Here is a 26,364-nt window from a genome sequence, read left to right on the forward strand (position 1 = left end):
ATTTTTCACTCTATAAGACGCACCAGACCACAAGACGCACCTAGTTTTTGGAGGAGGAAAACGAGGAAAAAAATATTCTGAATCTCAGAAGCCAGAACGGCAAGAGGGATCGCAGTAGCAATCCCTCTTGCTGTTCTGGCTTCTGGGATAGCTGCGCAGACTGCATTTGCTCCATAAGACGGACACACATTTCCCCTTACTTTTTAGGAGGGAAAAAGTGAGTCTTATAGAGCAAAGAATACAGTAATATCAGGCTTCCTCGAACTCGGCCCTCCAGATTTTTTGGCCTACAACTCCCATGATTCCTAGCTAGCAGGTCCAGTGGTCAGGGATGATGGGAACTGTAGTCTCAAAACATCTGGATGGCCAGGTTCAAGGAAGCCTGTTTAATATAAAAGGGGTAGAGGGGTAGTTTTGCTAGGGTGGCAAGGCGGGATGAAAATGGTGAGATAGGGATTGAGAGAGAAGAGAGAAGGTGGGGGCAGAAATAGGGGGCTGCCCTCTGCCTGCCACCCCCACTTTTATAAGGACAAATTGCCATTACAGATTATATCAATTGATGCATGTCTAAGGCTTATTTTCCCTTTCTCTTAATAGTAGAAATGGCTAAGAGTAAGAAGTCGTTGATTCTTTCACCTGTTGGGAATGATCAAACCAGACAATATGCAGTGAGTCACACAATACTTTAATGAGCTTGTTGGGGATTTATTTCTAGAATCTGGTTATCATCAGACATGACCAGACGCATTGTGCAAAACCCATTGGCTTGTCTCTTTGTCCAACGGAAAAGGGCTGTAGGGGCAAATATTTGCAGAGCAAGATAATCTCTGGGAGGTAATGGCCCTGCTTTAGAAAGTGCCATTGTTGAGAACAGTCAAAACTCACTTCATCACTCACAAGTGATTAATGAAGCCAAATTCTTTAAGTTAGTTACAAGTTGGCATTTATGTTCTCCTTATAAGATTACGTGAAGAAGTAGAGTTACAGAGGTGATATGACTATACTGTCTTTTGTTTCAATGCTTGGTAAGATCTCAGAAGCCATAGGAATTTCTGGAGAAGTTTTGGAGTAGTTTGAAAGGATCACAGTGTTCATGTAGCATATTGGGTCTTTCCAGCAGTAGGATAAATTAGGCAATACAGTAAAAATGGCAGAATAAATTAGACAAATTTACCCAGGGAAAGTTAAGCACTTCTAAGACCTTGTGGTTTCAACAGAGCATTAAGCACACCCTTCAATTTCCCACAGGCTTTTAAACTTTTAACTTTGCATGGGCTTTTAACTTTGCATGAATTGTGTCCTTGGTTTCTAAAACTTGTAGAATTCAGTTCTTATTTTCACTGTTTTGGGCCCCTTTGGAGCAGAAACTAGATCTGCAAATAAGCAAGCAGATCAATTTTCATGGTTTCAATTTGAAATAGTAACGTAAGCCTTACTTTGCTGTATCAGAGGAAAACTGAATGAGGAAAAATGAAATAGGGGAGAACCCTTTTCTCATGGCTGTTCCAAACCTTCTCCAGGAATTCAGAGTAGAGTCTGAGTTCCATATACAGGGCTGCCTTCAGATGTCTTCTGAAAGTCAGATAGTTGTTTATTTCCTTGAAATTTGACAGGAAGGCGTTGCACAGGGCAGGCATGACTACTGGGAAGGCCCTCTACCTGGTTCCCTGTAACCTCACTTTTCGCCGTGAGGGAACTGCCAGAAGGCCCTTGGAGCTGAACCTCAGTGTCTGGGCTGAATGAGGGGGTCATGAAGGAAAGAGACCCCCATGTTCTAAAGCTCCCCTAAATATTTCAGAGGTACTAAAGCCAACACACATTGTGGACTTCCAAATGTTCCCAAAAACCTGGTTTACCTTTGAAAACTTTAAAGGTTGGAAATGGGGGAAATCCTTGCATCTGCTCACTGGTGGTCATAGTGGGGAGATAGAGGTTGTCTTCCTGCCACGATTTGGGAAGGCAGGTAATGTTTGCATGGTGGTTAATGCAAAAGTACACTTTTAAAAAAAGAGATGGGTTTTTGGTCATAGTTGGTATAACTAAATCCGATTTGATCAGCATAGCAATTTCAATGCAATGATTAGAGAAAACCCTACAATTAGATTACAATTACAATTAGATTAGAGAAAACCCTCCACATGCAGCTGCTGGGTGACCTTGGGCTCGTCACACTTCTCTGAAGTCTCTCAGCCCCACTCACCTCACAGAGTGTTTGTTGTGGGGGAGGAAGGGAGAGGAGAATGTTAGCCGCTTTGAGACTCCTTAAAGGGAGTGAAAGGCGGGATATCAAATCCAAACTCTTCTTCTTCTTCTTCTACAAAGCCAGGAAATGAAGGCTGATGATGCCTTAACACAAATGCAAATATATTTTGCAATGTTGTAATCACAAGCTGTGCTTAATTACAACTTAACCTTCCACAACAACTTTTCCTTGGTCTTTCAGACCCAAATCCAGATGAGGCAGATGAAATGTCAGGAACCAGCAAAGATGCACCATGTTGCTTTATGCAGCATCTGCTGCTGTACTGTATTGCTGGAGGAAACCTCCTGTGAATTGACCTATGTCTATTTGTCATTTACATCAATAACTAACAGGATGGATTAAACAGAGGGGGGCATGTTCCCTTCTGTTACTTTCCCCCCCATCCTTATTCTGGCTCGCAGCAGAGGACGCATTTGTGTGGCACCACAGCAAGTATGGGGAACCTGTTCTGGTGGTGGCTAGAGGGCGACGTCTTTATTCCCCTCACCCATGATGGGCCAAAGCTGACAGGTGGGCAGGGCTGCCTGCCTGCCAGTCAACTGACATCATAGTGACGTTACCCCGGAGATGCTATCCGGTTGTCAGGACTTGAAAAGCCAACTGCAGGACTGTCAAGCAGCCCTTTTGAGAGCATACCAACACAGGGAAGTTTACAAAGAAGGGCCCCACATTGCTTCTTTAAACCATGGGTATTTTAAGAAGAGGGACACAGGTGGTGCTGTGGGTTAAACCACAGAGCCTAGGACTTGCCGATCACACGGTTGGCGGTTGCTCGGTCCCTGCTCCTGCCAACCTAGCAGTTCGAAAGCACATCAAAGTGCAAGTAGATAAATAGGTACTGCTCTGGCGGGAAGGTAAACGGCGTTTCCATGTGCTGTTTTGTTTTGCCAGAAGCAGCTTAGTCATGCTGGCCACATGACCCAGAAGCTGTACACCGGCTCCCTCGGCTAATAAAGCGAGATGAGCGCTGCAACCCCAGAGTTGGCCATGACTGGACCTAATGGTCAGGGGTCCCTTTACCTTTACCTTTACTTTAAGAAGAAGCCAGGAGAGTTTGAGGGATGCTGTCAGCTACCCATCAGTTGCTGGGACAGTAGTGTGCCTTAAAACACCCTCTACAGTTCAAAGAAGAAGCAGGAAGTGAGGCTGGAGGCAGCAGCATGCCTTTCTTGATCAGTGGAACAACTTTTAAATCCCACTCTTGCCTTTCCCACACCTGGTGTCTTTTGTGACATCAGAGGGGTGTGTGTGTGTGTGTGTGTGTGTGTGTGTGTGTGAAGGCTACTTTTGGTCCATGGGTCAGATGTTCCCCAGTCCCGCACTACAGGAAGATTAAATGTAACAAGAACTCAAGCTTCTTATTCTGGATTTGGAACTGCAGCACAGTGAAAAGAGAAATCTTCACTGGCTCACATGTTGATATTTTTGCCAGCAGTTATATACTGCAAAGCATCTTTGGAACCTGAGATTCTTGGTGGAAAGAAAACGAGCTGGGCAATAAAACCACCCTTTTCCAGCAATGCTGTTTCTTTATTTTTGACTGCACCTCCCAACACCAGCACCTCCCAACCCAACAACAGAAAATGGTTTGCGAGCTCGGCTGTCTAAACTATATGCAGAGGTGGTGAGCAGTGATTTTGAGCAAGTACAGGTTGCTTGGTTTATATTACAGTGCATTTGAAGGCCAGTACCTCTTTCCCCCCCCCCCAAAAAAAACCACCCACCCAACACTCACAATAACTGTGGGATAAGAGAAGAAATAATTCAGGCTCTGCATAGTGTACTGTGCTTAACAATATTGGACTTGACAGTCTTGACATATAGTGGCTTTTAAATGCCAGAAAAGGTCTGCAGGTCTTGCAGTCAATGGAATTGCCTTTAGATTCTCTTGTCTTGCTTTCCTTTTGCAATTTTCTTATCTCGGCACTGGAAACCTGCTCTGATGTGGCGCTTCTTTAGCTCTACATTTTCACAAGGTCCACTGGAAGCAGTTACAAGGCATTTCCATACAAACAACAATGCTAATTTATGACGTGTTCAGGTTGGAACTAAATTATCATGTTATTCTACTTAAGAGCTGGTTTGGGGTGTTGTCGCTAGCTCCCTTGTGCATTTAACTCCTCACATGAACAGTGTAACACAGGGAAACAAAGGAGGATATGTTCTATTTTGCAGATCTCCTGGGCTGAACAGGATGTCCAGTGAAATAGGGCGTCTAGCCGATTAAAGTTCTAAGAAACTCGTCCACCAGTGTTACATTGTTCATGGGAGTGGAATAGAGGGGGGCAACCATTTCATTCCATGAAGCCATATGTGATGGTGGGTGGGACTTGAACTGGGTGGGGGGTAAATTCATAGACGTTCATATAGGCATACCTCCCCATTTGTGTACCATTCTCTCTTGACAAAATTACATTCCCCCAGTTTGCCAAACAGATTTTGGGCAGGCTGTGGAGAACATAACTTTTTGTGGGTGCATTATTATTATTATTATTATTATTATTATTATTATTATTATTCCGCCTATCTAACTGGATTTCTGCAGCCACTCTGGGCGACTTCCAGCAATTTAAACATTAAGCACAGTAAAAATATCAAACATTAAAAACTTCCATATACAGGGCTGCCTTCAGATGTCTTCTGAAAGTCAGATAGTTGTTTATTTCCTTGAAATTTGACAGGAAGGCGTTGCACAGGGCAGGCATGACTACTGGGAAGGCCCTCTACCTGGTTCCCTGTAACCTCACTTTTCGCCGTGAGGGAACTGCCAGAAGGCCCTTGGAGCTGAACCTCAGTGTCTGGGCTGAATGATGGGGGTGGAGACGCTCCTTCAGGTATACTGGGCCAAGGCTGTTCAGGGCTGTAAAGGTCAGCACCAACACTTTGAATTGTGCTCGGAAACATACTGGTATTATTCAGCCCTGGCAGCTGCTCATTCTTTGATCATCAAGCAAATATGTATTTATGGAGACAGGCAGGCAGGCACTTGACCTTATAAAAAGCTGAATGAATGACTTAATGAACAATGTTTTGGCCGCTGTCAATATGTTGCCATTTGTTCAAGCAGATTGCTTGATGGTGGTTGTTATGGATTTTTCTACCTGCCTGATTTTAGGTGTTTAATTCTCGCTTGGTATTTTGGTCTCTCTTTTACTGTTGTCAGCCACCTTGAACACCCTCTGGTGGGACTGAAACTGAAAAAAGAAACAGAGAATTGTGTGTGGGTGTGTATCAAGAGAGAGAGCTCTGTGCACAGGCCTCAATTATGGCTCATCTTTTGACCTTCAAGGAATGCGTTTTACCTCTCCAAGGACTGTGCAATAAAATGATGAACAGTGCTGGGAAAGCGGATAGGGGAAAGTGTTCGTTCCTCTCAAAATACTAAAACTCAGTGGCATTAAACGAAGCTAAACTTTGGGAGACTAGGGACAGATGAAAGATGCACAGGTTATAGTTGAACTATAGCATTTGCTCCCAGAAGAGGCAATGATGTCCACCATCTTGGCTGGGTTTAGAAGAGGATTAGACAGGGATAGTGGATAAAGACCTGTAAAAAATGTTTTTATGTATGCGACAACAGGGGCAAGAGTCTTAATAGCACAAGGATGGAAGAATGAGGAAATCCCGACGGAAGAACTGTGGCAAGAAAAACTGATGGATTATGCGGAATTGGCAAAACTGACACACAAACTACGTGATATGGATAACTGTCACCTCAAAGACGAACGGGAACCTTTTATGAAATATTTGAAGAAGCAACAAAATGAACTGGACTCTTTGGCAGGTTTTGAATAAACATTCACAAACTGTTTATTGTAAGATATAGATAGACAACTTGAGGATTTTTACAATTTTATAACATGCAGATAGAAATATGTGTTGAGAAACCAGAGAAAGGAGCTGAGACAAGTCAGGGGGTGGGGTGGGAGGTTGGGGGGGGGGTTGTTTTGTTTGGGGGGGAGGGGAAAATGGAGGGGGGAAATAATAATGTGGATGATGTATTTTTGATAAAACTATTGTGTTGAAATTTCCAATAAATTTTAAAAAATAAAATAGAAGAGGATTAGACAAATTCATGAAGGATATGTGTATCACGGCTTCTAACTGATGACTCTGCTACCTGAGGCAGTTGGCCCCTGAACACCATTTTCTGGGAATTGTAGATGGGAATAATGCTGTCCTGCTTGAGTAATGATTGCGGGCTTCCCATAGGCATGTGGTTGGCCTTATCAGCAGGCTTTTCTTATGTGTATCCTAGAACAATATGAAGTCCATAATTTTTAGGGTTCATCGGAATTGCCTGGAAATCTGAGTTGAGGAAAACAGGAGAGCTGGAAATAGATTGGGGGTCTTGTCTGACCGGCAGTGCCCAAATGCACGCTGCTTTTTCCATAGGCAAAGAATCTAAATGATTTATTAGTTTTTAATTTATTTAATCATTTTTTCAACAACCGCAAAAGACACATACAACAAAAACCATAATAACATTACTAACACAATTTGACAATTCAACTTTGAATACTGATACACCTATGACTACACCTTTTAAACAATATTTCCCCAACTCTCTCTCCTCCCCCTACTTCCCACCATTATCCGCCTTATTCCTTAAATATTCCTTCCAGATTTCTTCATATTTATCCATTCTTAATTTGTGTTGACATGCAATTTGTTCATATGTAGCTAGTCTGTTCATATTATCTATCCATGTGCCCACTGGAATCTTTTTGCTGTTCTTCCAATTCATCAAAACAAGTTTTTTTTGCTTCTACATACATTTTTTGACCCCTTGTAATCTCCCACGTTTCAGGAATATAATTTAGAATTAAATTCAGATCCCCGAAATAACAATTTCTTTTTATTACTCTTGCTATAAATATCCTCACCTCGCACCAAAATGATTTTATCATTGGACATTTAATCATCATATGTACTAAGTTCGCATTTTTACTCCCACATCTCCAGCAGTTGTCTGCACTTGTTATTTTTTTTCTGGTATAGTTTTGCTGGAGTCCAGTGGACTCTGAATATTATTTTCTGTTGTATAATTCTTATACTAAGAATCTAAATAATTTGTTTCCAAATTTGCCCGTTGGGTTATTTGGAAAAACAGTTCTGATGCAGCAGCAAAAAAGCTAATGGTTATTCTAGGTGGCACCAACAGAAGGATAGCGTCCAGATCAAGGGAAGTAATAGTACCACTCTATTCTGCCTTGGTCACACCATACCTGGAATACTGTGTCCAATTCTGGGCACCATAATTTAAGAAGGATGTTGACAAGCTGGAACATGTGCAACCAAGATGATCAAGGGTTCTGAAAACTAAGCCTTAAGAAGAGCGCTTGAAGGAGCTGGGTATGTTTAGCCTGGAAAAGAGGAGACTTGAGAGGAGGTATGATAGCCATCTTCAAATATCTTAAGGGCTGTCACATGGAGGAGGCATCATGCTTCTTTTCTCCTGCTCTGGAGGGTAGGACTTGAACCAGTGGCTTCATGTTACAAGAAAGGAGATTCCAACTAAACATTTGGAAAAACTTTCTGACAGTAAGAGCTGTTAGGCAGTGGAGCAGACTCCCACGAGAGGTGGTGGGCTCTCCTTCCTTGGAGGTTTTTAAACAGAGGTTGGATGGCCATCTTTCAGGGATGCTTTAGCTGAGATTCCTGCCTTGCAGGGGGTTGGACTAGATGACCCTTTGTTGTTGTTGTTGTTGTTGTTGTTTAGTCATTTAGTCGTGTCCGACTCTTCGTGACCCCATGGACCAGAGCACGCCAGGCACTTCTGTCTTCCACTGCCTCCCGCAGTTTAGTCAAACTCATGCTGGTAGCTTCGAGAACACTATCCATCCATCTCGTCCTCTGTCGTCCCCTTCTCCTTGTGCCCTCCATCTTTCCCAACATCAGGGTCTTTTCCAGGGAGTCTTCTCTTCTCATGAGGTGGCCAAAGTATTGGAGTCTCAGCTTCAGGATCTGTCCTTCCAGTGAGCACTCAGGGCTGATTTCCTTCAGAATGGAGAGGTTGGATCTTCTTGCAGTCCATGGGACTCTCAAGAGTCTCCTCCAGCACCATAATTCAGAAGCATCAATTCTTCGACGATCAGCCTTCTTTATGGTCCAGCTTTCACTTCCATACATCACTACTGGGAAACCATAGCTTTTACTATACGGACCTTTGTTGGCAACGTGATGTCTCTGCTTTTTAAGACGCTTTCTAGGTTTGCCATCGCCTTCCTCCCAAGAAGCAGGCGTCTTTTAATTTCGTGGCTGCTGTCACCATCTGCAGTGATCATGGAGCCCAAGAAAGTAAAATCTCTCACTGCCTCCATTTCTTCCCCTTCTATTTGCCAGGAGGTGATGGGACCAGTGGCCATGATATTCAGACCATATTTTGCGCTCTCCTCTTTCACCCTCATTAAAAGGTTCTTTAATTCCTCCTCAGTTTCTGCCATCAAGGTACTGTCATCTGCATATCTGAGGTTGTTGATATTTCTTCCGGCAATCTTAATTCCGGCTAGGGATTCATCCAGCCCAGCCTTTCACATGATGAATTCTGCATATAAGTTAAATAAGCAGGGAGACAATATACAGCCTTGTCGTACTCCTTTCCCAATGTTGAGCCAATCAGTTGTTCCATATCCAGTTCTAACTGTAGCTTCTTGTCCCACATAGAGATTTCTCAGGAGACAGATGAGGTGATCAGGCACTCCCATTTCTTTAAGAACTTGCCATAGTTTCCTGTGGTCGACACAGTCAAAGGCTTTTGCATAGTCAATGAAGCAGAAATAGATGTCTTTCTGGAACTCTCTAGCTTTCTCCATAATCCAGCACATGTTTGCAATTTGGTCTCTGGTTCGTCTGCCCTTTCGAAATCCAGCTTGCACTTCTGGGAGTTCTTGGTCCACATACTGCTTAAGCCTGTCTTGTAGAATTTTAAACATAACCTTGCTAGCGTGTGAAATGAGTGTGATTGTGTGGTAGTTGGAGCATTCTTTGGCACTGCCCTTCTTTGGGATTGGGATGTAGACTGATCTTCTCCAATCCTCTGGCCACTGCTGAGTTTTCCAAACTTGCTGGCATAAGATGACCCTTGGGTCCCTTCAAATGCTACGATTCTATGATTCTGTGGAGTTTGAGAAGTTAATGTTTGCACTGCTTGATCTATACTCTGAATGTATTTTGCTGCAAATTGTCTAGAGGAGAATGTTCACACTTCTGTTGGATTATGCAGAGTAGCTGAAAGTACTTTACTTCACAAGCATAAATGAAGGTTCCAGTCTTCTGATTTAAAAACATGAATAGTCTTGCGGAAGGGATTTAGAATTTGGTTTTCTTTTGTTTTGTTTTTCACTTTGAGGTTATGGATTGAGTTTTGTTTTCTTGTTGCATTTATCTCACTTTTCAGTTTATGTATTCATGTTTCATTTTGCATTCAAATTGTTTTCATACTTATTTCTTGTAAGCTGCCAAGAGAACTTGTGGTGCAGCATGCAAATGTCATAAATAAGATGTACAGTACAAAAATTTAGAATTGTTCTTAAATGGTTTCTTTGAGAATATGTTAATGCATCTGTTGTCTGGTTGGACCATGTTTCCATTTTGTCTCTGCCTTGTTTAGATGTTCAGCTTTTATTACAACAGGAGTCAATGCAAATCTTGTTTCTAACAAGTGTTAGGAAAAGCTTTTTCTCATGTTAAAAACAGATTCACAGAACAATGATGGTGCCAGCTATATATAGATGGCGTAGCAGGAAGGTGGAGATTCAAAAAACAACAAGAAAGCTTGCCACTATTAATGAAGCAGATGTATACAGCATTGTTCTTTTGCAATGGTTTGAAACTCCTTAAACAAACAAACCAATGTAAATAAATCTTTGGTCGGGAGTGTTAACAGCCACTGTTAGACATTCCTCAACAGAACAGAAATCGGGGGGGGGGGGTGTCACTCAGATATTATTTAGGCATAGCACTGGCTCAGTAATACAATGGGATATTAAATCTGCAGCCATTAAAAAGACAACTCTTCATTACAGTGTATTTGCATTTAAACAATATCAATGTAAATAAAACCTTTTAATATTAAAGGGCAAATTTTAGGACTGAAGTAAAAAAAAAAAAAAGTCCCAAGTTTCTTTTTCAAAGGGAATATTTTATGCAATTGCTTATACAAAGGACATACTTTAGTCTAGTATTTTACATTCCACACATTTTTTTCCCATGTGAAATATGAAATGTTAAAAGTCTCTCATAGGTTGACAGCCTGATCCTCATCCTGTTTAGCCGAAAGTGTAAGTCCCGTGAATTGGAATTCATTTATTTATAAACTTTTTTTATATATACTGTACTGCTTTTTGGCTCTTACAAAGGGGACCCTAGAGCAGCTCATTTAAAAGCAAAAGGGAAATAGAATGAAAACAATCAAAATACAATGAAACTGAGAAACAGGATGAGACGTGCATCCAAGCAAGTGTACTTGGAGGTGAGATCAGAAAGAAGCTTCTGTATGAATCTTTCTAGCACAGTAGTTCTTAAACTTGTTTGTCTAGGCCACAGTTTCAGAATAAAAATCTGTTCGCGCCTCACCAAATTTTTTATTGATATGAAATACTGTATTTTTTGCCCCCGTGTATAAGACGACCCCTATTTTTTGGGATACCAAATTAAGGAAATGGGGGGAGATTGCCCAGAGTTGTGGAGCTTTTTTGGGGGGAGATTGCCCAGAGTTGTTGACCCATCGTTTGCCTGCTTGACGCAAACAGCCACCAAAAATAATAATAATGAATAATTAAAAAAAACCATCTTATTCATGGAAAAATATGGTACGTTGGAAAATAAAGTAGAAGCAAGTTGAAACAGTGAAGGTCTTTTTATAAGACTGTTCCCTGGCTTTATGAAGTTATGTACCCAACCTTGAGCCAGTTGACAAGATACAGCCTAATTGATAAGTTTATGGTGGAATATGGCTGGTTCTCTGCAAGCTCCTTTGTTAGTGTGGAAGACGAGGGGGCTAAACCTGGTGCCAGCTTCTGAGAAAAGTTATTCAATATTTTAAAATTAGATTTAGTTGAGAAAAGAAATGTGGCACCAGAGTTGTTGGTTCGTACCAGTGCTTTTCAACCAGTGTGCCGTGGCACCCTGGGGTGCCTTGAATGATGACCAGGGGTGCCCTGGGCAGCGCTAGCCTCTCTGCGTCTTTCCTTCCCTCCCTCCTCTGATGCCCTCTCCTGTCTCTGCCTCCCAAAGGCTTGGACAGCTGTTCGTTGCAGCAGCGGCTGCCCAGAGGACTCCCAGGGAAAGGGGAGAGGAGGCTGAGGGAACACTCCACAAGGGAGCATGCTCAAAAAAGGGTGAGAGGCTGCCATCTCTGCAGGCAAAGGGTGACGTAACTGGGCTCCTGAGCCCCACAGTTGTGCCACAGAAAGAATGTAGCTGGTCAAGGGAGCCGTGGACTCAAAAAGGTTGAAAACCTCTGGTTTATACCATAAGAGTTTCCACAGCTGTGACCCACATTTTGTTAGCTTACCTATTAAAAGATCTGGCTCATGAAAGTGTCTCTTCCGCCTCTTTTTGTTTCAGAAAAATTGCAAGGGACAGTATTTCATTTAAAAATAATAATTGCTCTTTAAAAAACCAGAACATTTCTCTGGTTGTATGGTTTGGGCCAAAGAGGCTTTTGCCAGTTCTCTGAGAACAGACTTGTAAGTTCCTGCCTTGTGTGTGTGTGTGTGTGTGTGTGTGTGTGTAGATATATACAGTGGTACCTTGGGTTAAGTACTTAATTCGTTCCGGAGGTCCATACTTAACCTGAAACTGTTCGTAACCTGAAGCACCACTTTAGCTAATGGGGCCCCCTGCTGCCTCCACGCCGCCGGAGCACGATTTCTGTTCTCATCCTGAAGCAAAATTCTTAACCCAAGGTACTATTTCTGAGTTAGCGGAGTCTGTAACCTGAAGCGTATGTAACCTGAAGCATATGTAACCCAAGGTGCCATTGTAAACACATCAAAGTCGGAGCGGAATTACTTTCGCTTGCTTTCCATAACAATAGCTGTATTGGTCTCTGGTACTGAAATAATCTTTTATCTACCCATTTGAGAGCAAATCTACCAAATCTGGTGGGGCTTGCTTCTGAATAAACTTGCGTAAGCCTGGGAATTTTAATTTGAGGTTGTCATGATGAAGATTGAAACAGGGCATCCTTTATTTTGAATTAGTTTAATCCATAATACCTTTGCCTGTGGCTCTTCCCACTGCCAGTATGCATCCCCTAACAGATTACTCTTGAGGGAATGTAGCCCTCAGCTGAAATTACACTTCCTGATCCTGTAATAGAGTTTTAGCTGTATTAACTGCTGGTGAACTCAGTTGTATTTGGACAAGTCCGCAGCCTAACAGCGGGTGATACTCAGGGTACCTTTGCCCAAGCGAGCTGCCATCTATTTGCATTTTGCACTAGCCGCTGCTACTTAGGGAGTCCAGATTTTATCTGCAGTTCAGTGAAATTCAGACCCATTTGTTCTCGTGAAACCTAAGTACGCTTTGGTGTGTGCTGAAGAACAATACAGGTGCCAGTGAAGATTTCAAGGAGATTCAGCAAGGGGGACGGAAGAGGGGGGAAAGGAGGAAAGCTGTATTTCTTTGATCTGATTATGTCACAATTGTAAGAGAGCAGAGCAGACAGTCCCTTTTGTGTAAGGTCAAGCTGAGATCCTTGCAAGGATGGAGGCCTTGGCTTTCTGATATTCTGCCAGAAGCAAACTGGGACAAGGCTTGAAAAAGGAAAACCAGAGTCTTCTCCCCAGTGGATCTGTGAGATCCTGTTGCACTGTACTCCACTTTAGGAAACGAACATTCTTAATTGGGTAGGAAAAGTACTGGAACATTAAAAAAAAAAACCCACTAATGTGTCACAGCTTTCCATTGAGAAATTTTGTTGTTTAGTTGTGTCCGACTCTTTGTGACCCCATGGACCAGAGCACGCCAGGCACTCCTGTCTTCCACTGCCTCCCACAGTTTGGTCAAACTCATGTTGGTAGCTTCGAGAACACTGTCCAACCATCTCGTCCTCTGTCGTCCCTGTCTCCTTGTGCTCTCAATCTTCCCCAACATCAGGGTCTTTTCCAGGGAGTCTTCTCTTCTCATGAGGTGGCCAAAGTATTGGAGACTCAGCTTCACGATCTGTCCTTCCAGTGAGCACTCAGGGCTGATTTCCTTCAGAATGGATACGTTTGATCTTCTTGCAGTCCATGGGACTCTCAAGAGTCTCCTCCAGCACCAGAATTCAAAAGCATCAATTCTTTAGCGATCAGCCTTCTTTATGGTCCAGCTCTCACTTCCATACATCACTACTGGGAGAAATTTCTCCATTGATAAATAGGAATCTGTTTATTCTAGTTTAGAAGGGTGCAGGTTAAACCAATGAAGAGTCTTCTTTGAGAAGGAAGAACCTTCCTTGGAAGTTTTTAAGCAGAGGCTGGGTGGCCATCTGTTGTGGATGCTTCAGCTGAGATTCCTGCCTTGCAGGGGGTAGACTAGATGGCCCTTGGGGTCCCTTCCAACTCTATGGGTCTATGACATCTATAAGACTTAACAGTTTTGTGCACATGCCACCCTGGGCCAGTGCCCACTTTGACAGTTGCATGACATGTTCTTAGTTGACAGGTTAAGTACAGTATATTCATGAGTACTAAGCAAACGCAGGTGGCGCTCTGGGTTAAAGCCTCAGCACCTAGGACTTGCCGATCGAAAGGTCGGCGGTTCAAATCCCTGCGGCGGGGTGCACTCCCGCTGCTCGGTCCCAGCGCCTGCCAACCTAGCAGTTCGAAAGCACCTCCGGGTGCAAGTAGATAAATAGGGACCGCTTACCAGCGGGAAGGTAAACGGCGTTTCCGTGTGCGACTCTGGCTCGCCAGAGCAGCGATGTCACGCTGGCCACGTGACCCGGAAGTGTCTCCAGACAGCGCTGGCCCCCGGCCTCTTAAGTGAGATGGGCGCACAACCCCAGAGTCTGTCAAGACTGGCCCGTATGGGCAGGGGTACCTTTACCTTTTTAAGCAAAGCAGAGCAGAAGGTGGAGAAAAATTATTACAAGCTAGGAGGCCCAGTAAGGCAATGAGGTGCATGTGTCTGTCACTTTATTATGCAGGGTATAAATGATAAGGAGAACTAGTCAAAATGAATAGAAGATCCAAGCCGAGTTGGTGCAACCCACCATCCAACCATAGAATGAATTAGCAAAGCCAGATGAATATTGTGTGAACAAGTCTAGATTGAGACAATTGCTTCCTGTAGCCAGCCAGCTGCTCCCTGCATTGAGCCGAAGTCTGATAGTGCACATGAATTCCAACTTTGGAGCTTATCTTTGTTAAATACCCTTGTGTTGAAGCACAGCTGCTTTCAAGTCTGTTACAGCATGTCATAGAATTGTAGAGTTGGAAAGGGCGCCGAGGGTCATCTAGTCCAAACCTCTGCAATGCTGGAGTCTCAACACATGGTCCCCATCCAATTTGAATTCATACTGAACCCTGCTTAGCTCTGCAAATGTGCTAGCAGTTTTATTGCTGCGCCACTAGGTTTTTGAGCTTTGCCATACATAATGCCTGATTTTTGTCCATTTATTCTGTTGCACAAAGATGTTCCTATTTCATCAGTATGTGCATTGCTGGCAAGAAAGGTAGAAGAAAGTGATCGCACAGAGCTATTTTTCACAATGGATCTCTGAAATATTGTCCACATGTATTTGATTATCCATGTTCTATGTTAGAGTCTGAAAACATAAACCTTTTTGGGGTGTTTATGGTTTTTTTGCGGGGGAGAGTTATGCCTTAACACGATCCAACACTGCTATAACAAATCAAGGTTTAGAAACCATCACACCAGCAATAGATTTGTATGCATCATATCCTTTATATGCTGCTACAGACTTGCTCTTTCCTTCATAAAAAAATATCTCGGCAGAGGTTCAAGAATTATGGACATGAAAGTTCTTTATTGTGTTACTAACTTTCTCTCCTACTTGTTATTGTGATGACTTCTGAGATTGTTCAGTAAACAAACTTGGCTTGACCATTCATCCCTCCACCTAAGAAATTGCAGAGGAGCCTATAGGATGTATTCCCATTTTATCATTGTAGTAGCTTTATGAAGCAGATTAGATCAAGAGATAGCAAGTTGCATCTTTCATAGATGCAATGACCTGGTGCGTCTGAAACGTACTTGGTCCAACAAATGGTGATGTCCAAAACCCAGGACTGCAAACCATGGTTTGCAGGAACCAAGGGAAACTGTAGTTTAACCAACCAGAAACTATCCTATCAAGGCAGGTGTGTGAGAGAAGGGGGAGCACCTCAGCTCATGACTTGCTCCCATTCCAACAAACCACAATTATTGAACTGGGGACATTTGAAATCTGTACCTGGCCATTATGTGAATGAGACCACACTCTCTATTGGACCAGGCAAAAAAATCTATGATCTATGGGCAAATCATCAGGAGGGGCTCTGGATATGCAGAATGCAAAACCCCTCCTCTGTTCTCCTGACATCACACCATGAAAAAGAGCAAGGGTTACACCAGTTGACATACTTACACTCAATACTTACAAATGGTGACCAATGTCTCTTTAAAAGGGAGATGAAAGGAAAGATTCCTCCCCCATGTGTGATGCTGGAAGTGCTTTTGATTGATGTTTCACCTGACATGGCTATGCCACCCCCCTTCCATGTAAGATTGCTCTTTCAGTTACATTGCAAATTACTTTGAGATGCCTTATGGGAAAAGATTCATAAAGGCCCTGGGATAGCTCAGTTGGTAGAACGTGAGGCTCTTAATCTCAAGGCTGTGGGTTCAAGCCCCATGTTGGGCAAACGATTCCTGCATTTCAGGGGGGTTGAACTAGATGATCACAGAGGTCCCTTCGAACTCTACCATTCTGTGATTCCCTGAAATAAAGAAGGAATATTTCTAGTCCTCATCCATAACAAAAACATTTTTTTCCTGATGAAGATGATAAACAAGATGTTCTTCTAGGCACCGTGTGAGCTTTGAGGGGCACACTTCATTAATTTTGGTCTCAGCTTTGAGATATAATGGGTTCAGGGGTGTTTGACATTTTCAGCTGTTTCAGGAAAGCTGAACACTGTATTTTATTGAGCCTGACAAAACTCCAAAACAACATTACACATTTCTTGATTAGAATTTCGAAAAGGTCAGGCTGGCTGTTGGCTGATGACTTATGCTCAATCCATATCTGTATACTTGTGTGAAATACAGAATTTCCACAGTGTTAAAAATGTCTCTTGCAAATTGATTTAAATATTCACAGGCCCAGCCAGCTTAGAAAATATATGAGGCTGTAACATGCGCGCACACACACACACACACACACACCCCCCGAGACATCTAGGGGGGGTTATCAGAACAACCCATTATTTGCTAGTTTGGTATGTCAAAAAAGTTGACTACCACAATTAGGCAAGCCTGCCTCATAATCTCCTGTTTGCCCTCCTGTTTGCCCTCCTGTTTGCCCTTTGCCCCTTTCGTGAAATGTAGAATATGTTGTGATTTCTTCTTATTGCCTTGCTTGCTGGATATTTAGGTCTAAAATAAATAATGAACAGTTATTAGCCTATGTGGACGGGTTACCTCTAAGCAATGGTTAAGATAAACAGAGGAAGGGAGAGCAAAACGTGTACCAAGAGAGGAGTCTGGCTGCCAACTTGCAAAGCATCATTTTTTTTATTTAGGAAGCCAATCTTAAAATCTGCAACTGGACCAATGAGAAAACTAGACCAGTGACAGCAAAGCTAGCATCTTGGGAAAGGAAAAGCTACCATAAAGCTCACAACTGTTTTTAATGCAAGAGAAAAGAAAAAAGAAAATCTGTTGCACCCTTATGTGGCTGTGGCAGTTAGAACTACTTTAACTAGATAGTATTATAGATTAATTAAGGACGCGGGTGGCGCTGTGGTCTAAACCACAGAGCCTAGGGCTTGCTGATCAGAAGGTGGGCGGTTCGAATCCCCGCGATGGGGTGAGCTCCCATTGTTTGGTCCCAACTCCTAGCAGTTCGAAAGCACATCAGAGCGCAAGTAGATAAATAGGTACTGCTCCGGCGGGAAGGTAAATGGCGTTTCCGTGTGCTGCTCTGGTTTCGCCAGATGCTGGCCACATGACCCGGAAGCTAGCTGCCTCAACCTGTAGAGCGAGATGAGCGCACAACCCCAGAGTTGTCCGTGACTGGACCTAACAGTCAGGGGTACCTTTACCTTTATTATAGATCAATTAGAAATTATAGTTATTGGTCATTAATGGAGATTTGAAGAATTGGATAACTCAGTGGTTACCATAGGTTATTTCAGAACTGGAGGTTTGATCAAGGCAAAAATCACAACCTAATTCTATCCCCTGTTTTTTTAGAAACTGCTTTAATACCTCAGAAGACACATTTCTGTGTAGAACAATGGTGACCTCCAGTGGCAGAAAAAGCTGACTGGTACTAGAAATGATTGTTGGCAACTGATGACAACCTATATAAAAATATAACAATGAATATTAATATGGCCTGTTACTAAATTAAAGAAATCACACGTCAATTATTTAACACGCTTTTCATTTGCATAAAATACTCCTACATACAAATGAACAAATATAAGATTTAAGGGTTTGGATAAGCGTGCCCGAAATTATAGTAGCCCCTTTCTGTTGTTCCTCTTAAGTGTTAATTAGAATTAAGAAAAATGAACGTGTATGTAGGATGTGAAATATTCCTAAAATTCTATTATTGTGGTGTAAGTTAGCATTGCATTTGGATAAATCCTGAGCAATGCTCAAAGAATAATATAATAATAGGTCCTTAAAAAAGCCAAAGTAAAACGGCTTACCCTCTTTCTATAATATGAAAGTGTATGAAATTTTTGGTTTTAAGGCCTGTTAAATATGGGCATTCAGAACTGATATAATCCTAATGATTTGGAAAGATAGATTAAAGCTATTCAGACTTACATTTTCCTCAAGGTCATAGCCAGGGAGAGAGTAGACAATTCCATACATTACTTTGAATGTAGAGTCTCTGCTGAGTTGACAAAATGAAACTCTCACTAAAGGATTCCAAACTTTTTTTTGTCATCCTACCTTACTATAGAGCTGTTTACCTGATGTTACACATTTTGCCTAGCTTTCATTATTTTAGATTATACAAGCAGTCTGTCTACTGAAATTGCCTCTTGTTTAACCATGGATGTTTTTGGGCTGTGAAATATTATTTAAATTGCTTTGGAAACAAATCTGTTGCGCTAACATTTGTACAAACCCTTTTCATATAGAAATGCTCTTATGACACACCTAGATGTGGTAAAATCCTGACTACACCAAAGTCAAACCTTATTCCCATTAACTGTAATAGGATAGGAGCTCTATCCCGTTCTGTGATTTCTGTGCCAGCAAATAATTGCTTAGAGTTGGCCTTCTATTCCAGTAACCCATTTTCATGAAGCAGAACAATACTTTGTGCATGTACATATCATGCCTTTCTTCTGGGTAACACTATTCTGTTTTCTTTGCATATTTGCAGGTCTTGGGGTTGTTGGTATGGACGCTGATTGCTGGAACAGAATATTTCCTATATCCTGTCTTCGGCTGGGTAATGTTTGTAGCTGTGTTTTACTGGGTCCTTACGCTGTTCTTCCTAATCGTCTACATGACAATGACGTACACTCGGATTCCCCAAGTGCCATGGACCACTGTAGTGAGTATCAGCTTTCATCTAATTCGGAACATGGGAATGTCATGATAACAGCATACAGTGGTACCTCAGGTTACATACGCTTCAGGTTACATACGCTTCAGGTTAAAGACTCCACTAACCCAAAAATAGTGCTTCAGGTTAAGAACTTTGCTTCAGGATGAGAACAGAAATTGTGCTCCGGTGACGCGGCAGCAGCAGGAGGCCCCATTAGCTAAAGTGGTGCTTCAGGTTAAGAACAGTTTCAGGTTAAGTATGGACCTCCGAAACAAATTAAGTCCTTAACCTGAGGTACCACTGTATCCTTGTGCATATAGGAAATTCCTGTGGGTGCACCAAGCTCCCCACCCTTGAGAAAACCTTCCATTCACTTCATTGGAGGGGCTATTGTAACAGAATACTGAGGAACATGCAGGGTTTTCTCCTGAACCTCTCAACCTTGACCTCTACCTCTTTCCTTTAAAAAGTCCAAAAGCCAGAAAGAGTCAATATTTCTGCCACTGCGACAGGTGCTTGAGGCCCTAAACACACGTCGAAGTTCTCTTTTTACAAGAATCCCTTCAATTTTTAAGTATTGGACCGTAATAATGATAATCATCATCAACATCACCATCATCTTTTATTTGTGTCCCGGCCGAGACCAGGATCAGGGCGGCTAACATCAGATATAAACATTGATATAAAATCAAACAATAATTTAATCACCTCTTAAAAACAAGTCAGGATAAAATTAAAATCTGAATTAGATGGCTTTCCACAGGATTTGGGATGGGAACAGTAAATGCTCATCAGGCCCAACTGTGTACGTTGATCTTACAAGGACCTGTGAGAATGCTGGGAGGCCTTTCGTACTAGTTCTTATACAAAAAGGGAAGGGAGTCAGGCTGAGCCCTGACCAAAGGCCTGGCAGAACAACTCTGTCTTACAGGCTCTGCGTAAAGATGTCAAATCCTGCAGGGCCCTGATCTCTTGTGGCAGAGCGTTCCACCAGGCTGGGGCCAAGGCTGAAAAGGCCAGCCTAATCTCCCTGAGGCCCAGGATCTCCAGGATGTTATTATTTGCAGACCGTAAGGTCCTCTGTGGGGTATACAACAACAACAACAACAACAACAACAACAACAACAACAAATTATTATTTATACCTCGCCCATCTGGCTGGGTTTCCTCAGCCACTCTGGGAATCTCCCAACAGAATATTAAAAACAGGATAAAACATCAAACATTAAAAACTTCCCTAAACAGGGTTGCCATCAGATGTCTTCTAAAAGTCAGATAGTTGTTTATTTCCTTGACATCTGATGGGAGGGCATTCCACAGGGCGGGTGCCACTACTGAGAAGGCCCTCTGCCTGGTTCCCTGTAACCTCACTTCTCACAGGGAGGGAACCACCAGAAGGCCCTCAGAGCTGGACCTCAGTGTCTGGAAAGAGCGATGGGGGTGGAGACGCTCCTTCAGGTATACTGGGCCAAGGCAATAGCAAGTTTGGTGAGAACAAACAAAGGATAGAAACAAAAGAACAGTCCTGCACTGAAAAAAGGACATGGGTTTATTCAGTGCTATTTTTCTCGAAAAAGAGATGCCAGAACTCACCATGAACGCTCCCCTTGTTCTCTTATAATGGCAATGGAGCCCAGCTGAGAGGTGCTGGAACTGAGTCCCTGTGAGTTCTGGCTTTAAAAAAAAGCCTTGCGTTTATTTCAAATGAAAATGGAGATGGTAATGTCTCCCTACAAATAACTCAAAGCAGATAGGGGGAGAGGGAATTTTTTAAAAAAAGTTTCAAAATGCATAATAAAAAAGGAAGCTTTAACAGTAGCACACAAAATAATTTAAACAGAAAACATTACCAGCAGGAGCGAAAATGGAAAAGAATAATAAAATGCTCCACAAATAGGAAGCCAAGTATGTATAAGCAGAGATAATCAAGCTCAAAGACCTTCTTAAAAGAAGACAGGTGTTTGGAATTTGGGGAGTGCATTTCTTCCTTTACTGGCTGGCAGAAATGGGGTGCCAGGCATGGCTCCCAGAATTTGTGTGTCTTAAAAGCCCTCTTGATTTCAAGCAACTTCAAAGGGGAAGAAGCCTGAGCCATCCTTGTGTGGATGGAATATTAATCTCTGACTGAAGCATGAAGAAGAAGGGGCAGGAGGGTTAACCCATGGACAGCCAGTTCTAAATGCAAAATCTTCCTTGAGTTTTTGGAAGAGTGCAGTAGAAGTGATGAGCCCTTTGTCTTTAAAGCCCTATGCAGCCTAGGACGCACGTACCTACGGGGCCGCCTCTCCTGGTATGCCCCACAGAGGACCTTAAGGTCCACAAATGACAACACTTTGGAGGTCGCAAGGTGGTTAGATTGGTCTCAGCTAGGGCCAGGGCCTTTTCAGTAGTGGCCCCAACTTGGTCGAATCCTCTGTCACAAGAGACTAGGGCCCTGCGGGACTTGACATCTTTCTGCAGGGCCTGCAAGACAGAGCTGTTCCGCCTGGCCTTTGGTTTGGACTCAGTCTGACCCTTATGTTTCCCTCTTCTTATGGTTTTGATCTATGGGCTACTTTTAAAATGAGGCTGCATTTTAAATTGCATTTTAACCTGTACAGTGGACACTCGGGTTGCGAACGTGATCCATGTGGGATGCACGTTCGCAACCCGCAACGTTCGTAACCCACAGCAGCGCGTCTGTGCATGCGTGCATTGGGATTCGGTGCTTCTGCGCATGTGCAAAGCTTGATTTAGCACTTCTGCGCATGCACGACTGCCGAATCCCGGAAGTAACCCATTCCAGCACTTCCGGGTTTCAGCGGTCCGTAACCCAAAAAAACACAACCTGAAGCATCTGGGGAAACTCAGCCAGATGGGCGGGGTATAAATAATAATAATAATAATAATAATAATTATTATTATTATTATTATTATTATTATTATTATTATTATTTGTAACCCGAGGTATGACTGTATTTTAAATTGGTTTTTCCCCCCTATTGTGTTTTTACTGGTGTTAGCTGCCCTGAGCCCAGCTCTGGCCGGGGAGGGCGGGGTATAAATAAAATTTATTATTATTACGCCTATGAATTCAAGTGATGAACAGCTGACATACAATATCAAACACAAAGCATACCAGAGAGAGGCTGCTTGAGAGTGGGAGCTCTGACGTCTTTGAAAGAATGGATACGGTTGTGTTCTGTTGGCCACACTCGAGAAACCCAGCCAGCACACAGTGGTGTATGTGTAAAACTGCCCCTCTTACCTAAGTGAACAGGGAAGCCAATGTGAATTACAAACATTTGATTTTTTCTGGAATGTACAGTAATAAGTTGTTCCCCTCACACTTACAGTGGTGCCTGGCAAGACGAAAAGAATGGAAAAACTCACAAGACATTTTGTCTTGCGAAGCAAGCCCATAGGGAAATTTGTTTTGCGAAGCGCCTCCAAAACGGAAAACCCTTTCGTCTAGCGGGTTTTCCGTCTTGCAAGGCATTCATCTTGCGGGGCACCACTGTACTTTAAGAAGGAGGAATGTGACATTCTTCCTCGCCCATTCTCCTTGCAGAACATTCTTTGTTACTCTTTGGCCTTGCGGACCTTCACTGGAGGTTTAAAACCTTCATTGGTAAGTTTTTAAGCAGAGGTTGGAAGGCATTTTGCATTGCAGGGGGTTGGTCTAGATCAGGCATAGGCAAACGCAGCCCTCCAGATGTTTTGGGACGACAACTCCCATCATCCCTAGCTAACAGGACCAGTGGTCAGGGATGATGGGAGTTGTAGTCCCAAAACATCTGGACTAGATGATCCTCGGAGTCCCTTTCCAACTCTACAATTCTATGATTCTGCGAAATGTGTGTCCAGAAACTGGAGCATGAGAAGCATGTGGAAGCACCCCAGTCTTGTGAACCAATGAATTGGGATGTCTGCTTATTGGTGCATCTCTAGGCAGAGTGCTCCACAGCTTGTTAATGGGGAGTCTTTTTCCTGGAGCTCTTCATTTCAAGCAGCAGACTTGGAGCCTTTTCCTGCCAACTCACTTAATCCTGAGAAAACGGGCAGTATTCCTTGAGATGTCCCATTCAGGCGCTTTGAGGAGCATCAAAAAGAAGTTAAGTCTTTCATAATGCGGTACAGTCATACCTCGGGTTGAATGTGCTTCGGGATGAGCGTGTTCAAGTTGCGCTCTGCGGCAACCCGGAAGTAACGGAGCACGTTACTTCCGAGTTTCGCCGCTTGCGCATGTGCAGATGCTCAAAATGACGTCACACGCATGCGCAGAAGTGGCGAAAAGCGGTGCGTGCGTGCGCAGCCGTGCCGACACTGGTTACGTTTGCTTCTAGATGCAAACGGGGCTCTGGAACGGATCCCGTTCGCATTTAGAGGTACCACTGTACTTGCTTTTCCACCCCCCAAAATAATGCAGAACTAGAGCATTAACCAGCGACACCACCCAAGGTATCGCAGGGTCAAATGGGTCCTTCCTAACACCAGTTGTTACTGACCCAAATTTTGAAGACAGTGCATTAGTTGGCAGACTTAAAACAACGATGATTGTATGGAATTGTTCCTGGGGCACAGATCTTTTGACAAAAGTTGTTGTAAAAGCAGAAGCTTCAGCTAGATGTGAGCAAACCTAGATGAGTTTTCGGTAGAGAAGTCCGGCAATAACAGCAAGTCTTGGGTTGTGGCCACAGGAATAAGCTCTCATCTCTTGTTATTCGCATTGCTTCCAGTTGGATAGGAAGCATCTAGTGAACATTGTACATGGGGAAAAACCTACCATTTTGTCTTTCTTTGCCCTCCCTACAGGGCCTGTGTTTTAACGGGAGTGCCTTTCTTTTGTACTTCATTGCTGCCATTGTAGACGCATGTGCCGTCTCCAAGGAATTGGACAGCCACAACTACAACAGCTGGGCGGCTTCTTCAGTAAGTTAATTTTTAATCTTTGAATCATGAAATATGGAAGTGGGTGGAGGAAGTTGTTTATGGGTTCCAACAAATATTCAGGAACGAGGTATTAAATTGGTTCAGGTTGAAAGAGGGGTAATCTAGATCAGTGTTTCCCAACCTTGGGTCTCCAGCTGCTTTTGGACTACAACTCCCATCATACCAGTGGTCAGGGATGGTGGGAAATGTAGTCCGAAAACAGCTAGAGACCAAAGGTTGGGAAACACTGATCTAGATATGTAAGTATTGTTGATACCATAATAAAGAGACTGGCGCAGCATCTTCCTTATTTTTATTTATTTCTTCAACACTAGAATTCAAAACCTCATGGGTTTATTAAAACACACTTTTATTCACCCTTGAAGACATCCCCTACATTGTCTCCCAAGACAGACAGGTGCCAATTTTCTTGCTACATCCAAAGAGGGAAATTGTGGTTTAAGCTCTGCTTACAAACCAGGATATGAAACCAAGAGGTTTCATTAAACTGAGACCATTAAAGCAGTGAAGGATGCTGAACTACCAGCACATTTTAACCACACATGAACTGAAACCAAAAGAATTCCTTACATGGCAAGCTGAACAGAACAGGGGGGCTCAAGACAGGGTCCCGAAGGACAATAAAACAATGAGTGGTTATTTTAAAACCCTTTTCTTGTACCCCATGCGTGATCTGGGAATACAAATAAATCTGCTAAATGGTTTTTACTATTTTCTAACAGCTGTTTTCTTTCCCCCCACAGTTCTTTGCATTCGTTGTAACTTCCTGCTACGGTGGAAATGCCTACTTTAGTTTTGTATCTTGGAGATCGCGGAACTTGCAATAAATGTCCTCTTTAAGTTAAGAAAAAACACATTTGGGTATAATGCATCGTTTTTATATTATCAGTTCCTGCAGTGGTTTTTCTTAATGCTCAGGCAAAGCATTTTTACTCAAGAGAACTTCAATGGCTCATGGCTCACATTATGGCCAAACCATAGTTGACTGTCAGGAGGAAGCTGTGGATTTTCATGCCCCTTCCTGCCTCTCCCTCATACAAGCTAATTCCATCTTCTTACTCCCTGATTTGTGGTAACCATTGTTTCCTGTGACTTCCAAATTGCAGGATACCATAAATAAAGAAACTGATTATGGATTAGCATGAGGGATTGTGAGAAGAAAGCATGGAAACTCATAGCATGTTCCCGATGGCCAAACCTATGGTACAGCTATGATACCTAAACTCAACCAGTTATCATGTTAGCATCTGATACTGAACCAGGATTCAGTACAATGCACATTCCCTTTCTCCTGTGCAAGTTGGAGGACACCATAAAGTTTTACTTAATTTTCTTTAAGCAAGGCTTGTAGCATCTGGATTAGGGTTTACGCTAGAACAGTAACTCTGGCCAATTTCAGAACAAGCAAACTTCAAACCATGGTTTATGAAGCTGTCTTGTTTAAACTAACCATAGTTGATATAAACTACAAACCCCAATTTAAGTGTGATGTGACAAGCTGTGTTTGAGGGGAAACTAAAGCAGAGGTTTCTGAAGTCATCCTGGCCGTGCAGGAAGAGATGAGAACATGTGAGGCCAAGGGGAGTCTGTGATCCGGAAACCAAGCCTTATGAGGAACAGTTGAAGGAATTTGGTATGTTTAGCCTAGTAAAGTACTGAGAGGAGTTTTGATAGCCATCTTCAAATATATAAAGGGCTGTCACAGGGAAGATGAAGCAAGCTTGTTTTCTCCTGCTCTGGAGGCTAGGCCCCAAACCAATGGCTTCAAGTTACAAGAAAGTAGATTCCGACTAAACATCAGGAATAACTTTCTGACAGTAAGAGCTGTTCAACAGTGGAACAGACTCCCTCAGGACTCTCCTTTTTGGGGGGTTTTGAAGCAGAGGTTGGGTGACTTCTCTGTCATTCTTGAGCTACCTGAGATTCCTGCATCACAGGTGTTGAGTCTCGGGATCTCTTCCAACTCTACAATTCTATTATTCTAGTGTGAACCAGACTAATAAGTTTGATGGTGCCTGCTTCCAAGTAAGTATGCATAAAGCCCTAAATGGCCTTAGCCCCGTATAGCTGAAGGAGTGTTTCCACCTCCATTGTCCAGCCTGAGGTCCGGCTCCAAGGGCCTTTGGGCGCTTCCCTCACTGTGAGACATGAAGCTACAGGGAACCGGGCAGAGGGCCTTCTCGGTAGTGGCGCCCGTCCTGTGGAACGCCCTCCGATCAGATGTCACACAAATGAACAACTAAAAAATTGTCCAGTAGCACCTTAGAGACCAACTAAGTTTGTTCTGAGTACAGTGGTACCTCGGGTTAAGTACTTAATTCGTTCTGGAGGTCCGTTCTTAACCTAAAACTGTTCTTAACCTGAAGCACCACTAATGGGGCCTCCAGCTGCTGCCGCACCACCGGAGCACGATTTCTGTTCTCATCCTGAAGCAAAG

General features: G+C 43.0%; 1 protein-coding gene across 1 annotated transcript in view; it reads left to right on the plus strand.

Moving 5' to 3' along the window:
• Positions 1-24,781, plus strand: part of CMTM8 (CKLF like MARVEL transmembrane domain containing 8) — a 36,853-nt gene extending 12,072 nt beyond the window's left edge. Inside the window, exons 2-4 of the mRNA XM_079947460.1 lie at positions 18,828-19,001; positions 23,790-23,906; positions 24,671-24,781. Coding sequence (XP_079803586.1) covers positions 18,828-19,001; positions 23,790-23,906; positions 24,671-24,754 — 375 coding nt within the window. The 3' untranslated portion in view covers positions 24,755-24,781. The remainder of the gene's footprint in view (positions 1-18,827; positions 19,002-23,789; positions 23,907-24,670) is intronic.
• Positions 24,782-26,364: the final 1,583 nt, after the last annotated feature.

The sequence above is a fragment of the Podarcis cretensis genome, assembly GCF_951804945.1.
Source record: "Podarcis cretensis genome assembly, chromosome: 12".
Classification (NCBI taxonomy): domain Eukaryota; kingdom Metazoa; phylum Chordata; class Lepidosauria; order Squamata; family Lacertidae; genus Podarcis; species Podarcis cretensis.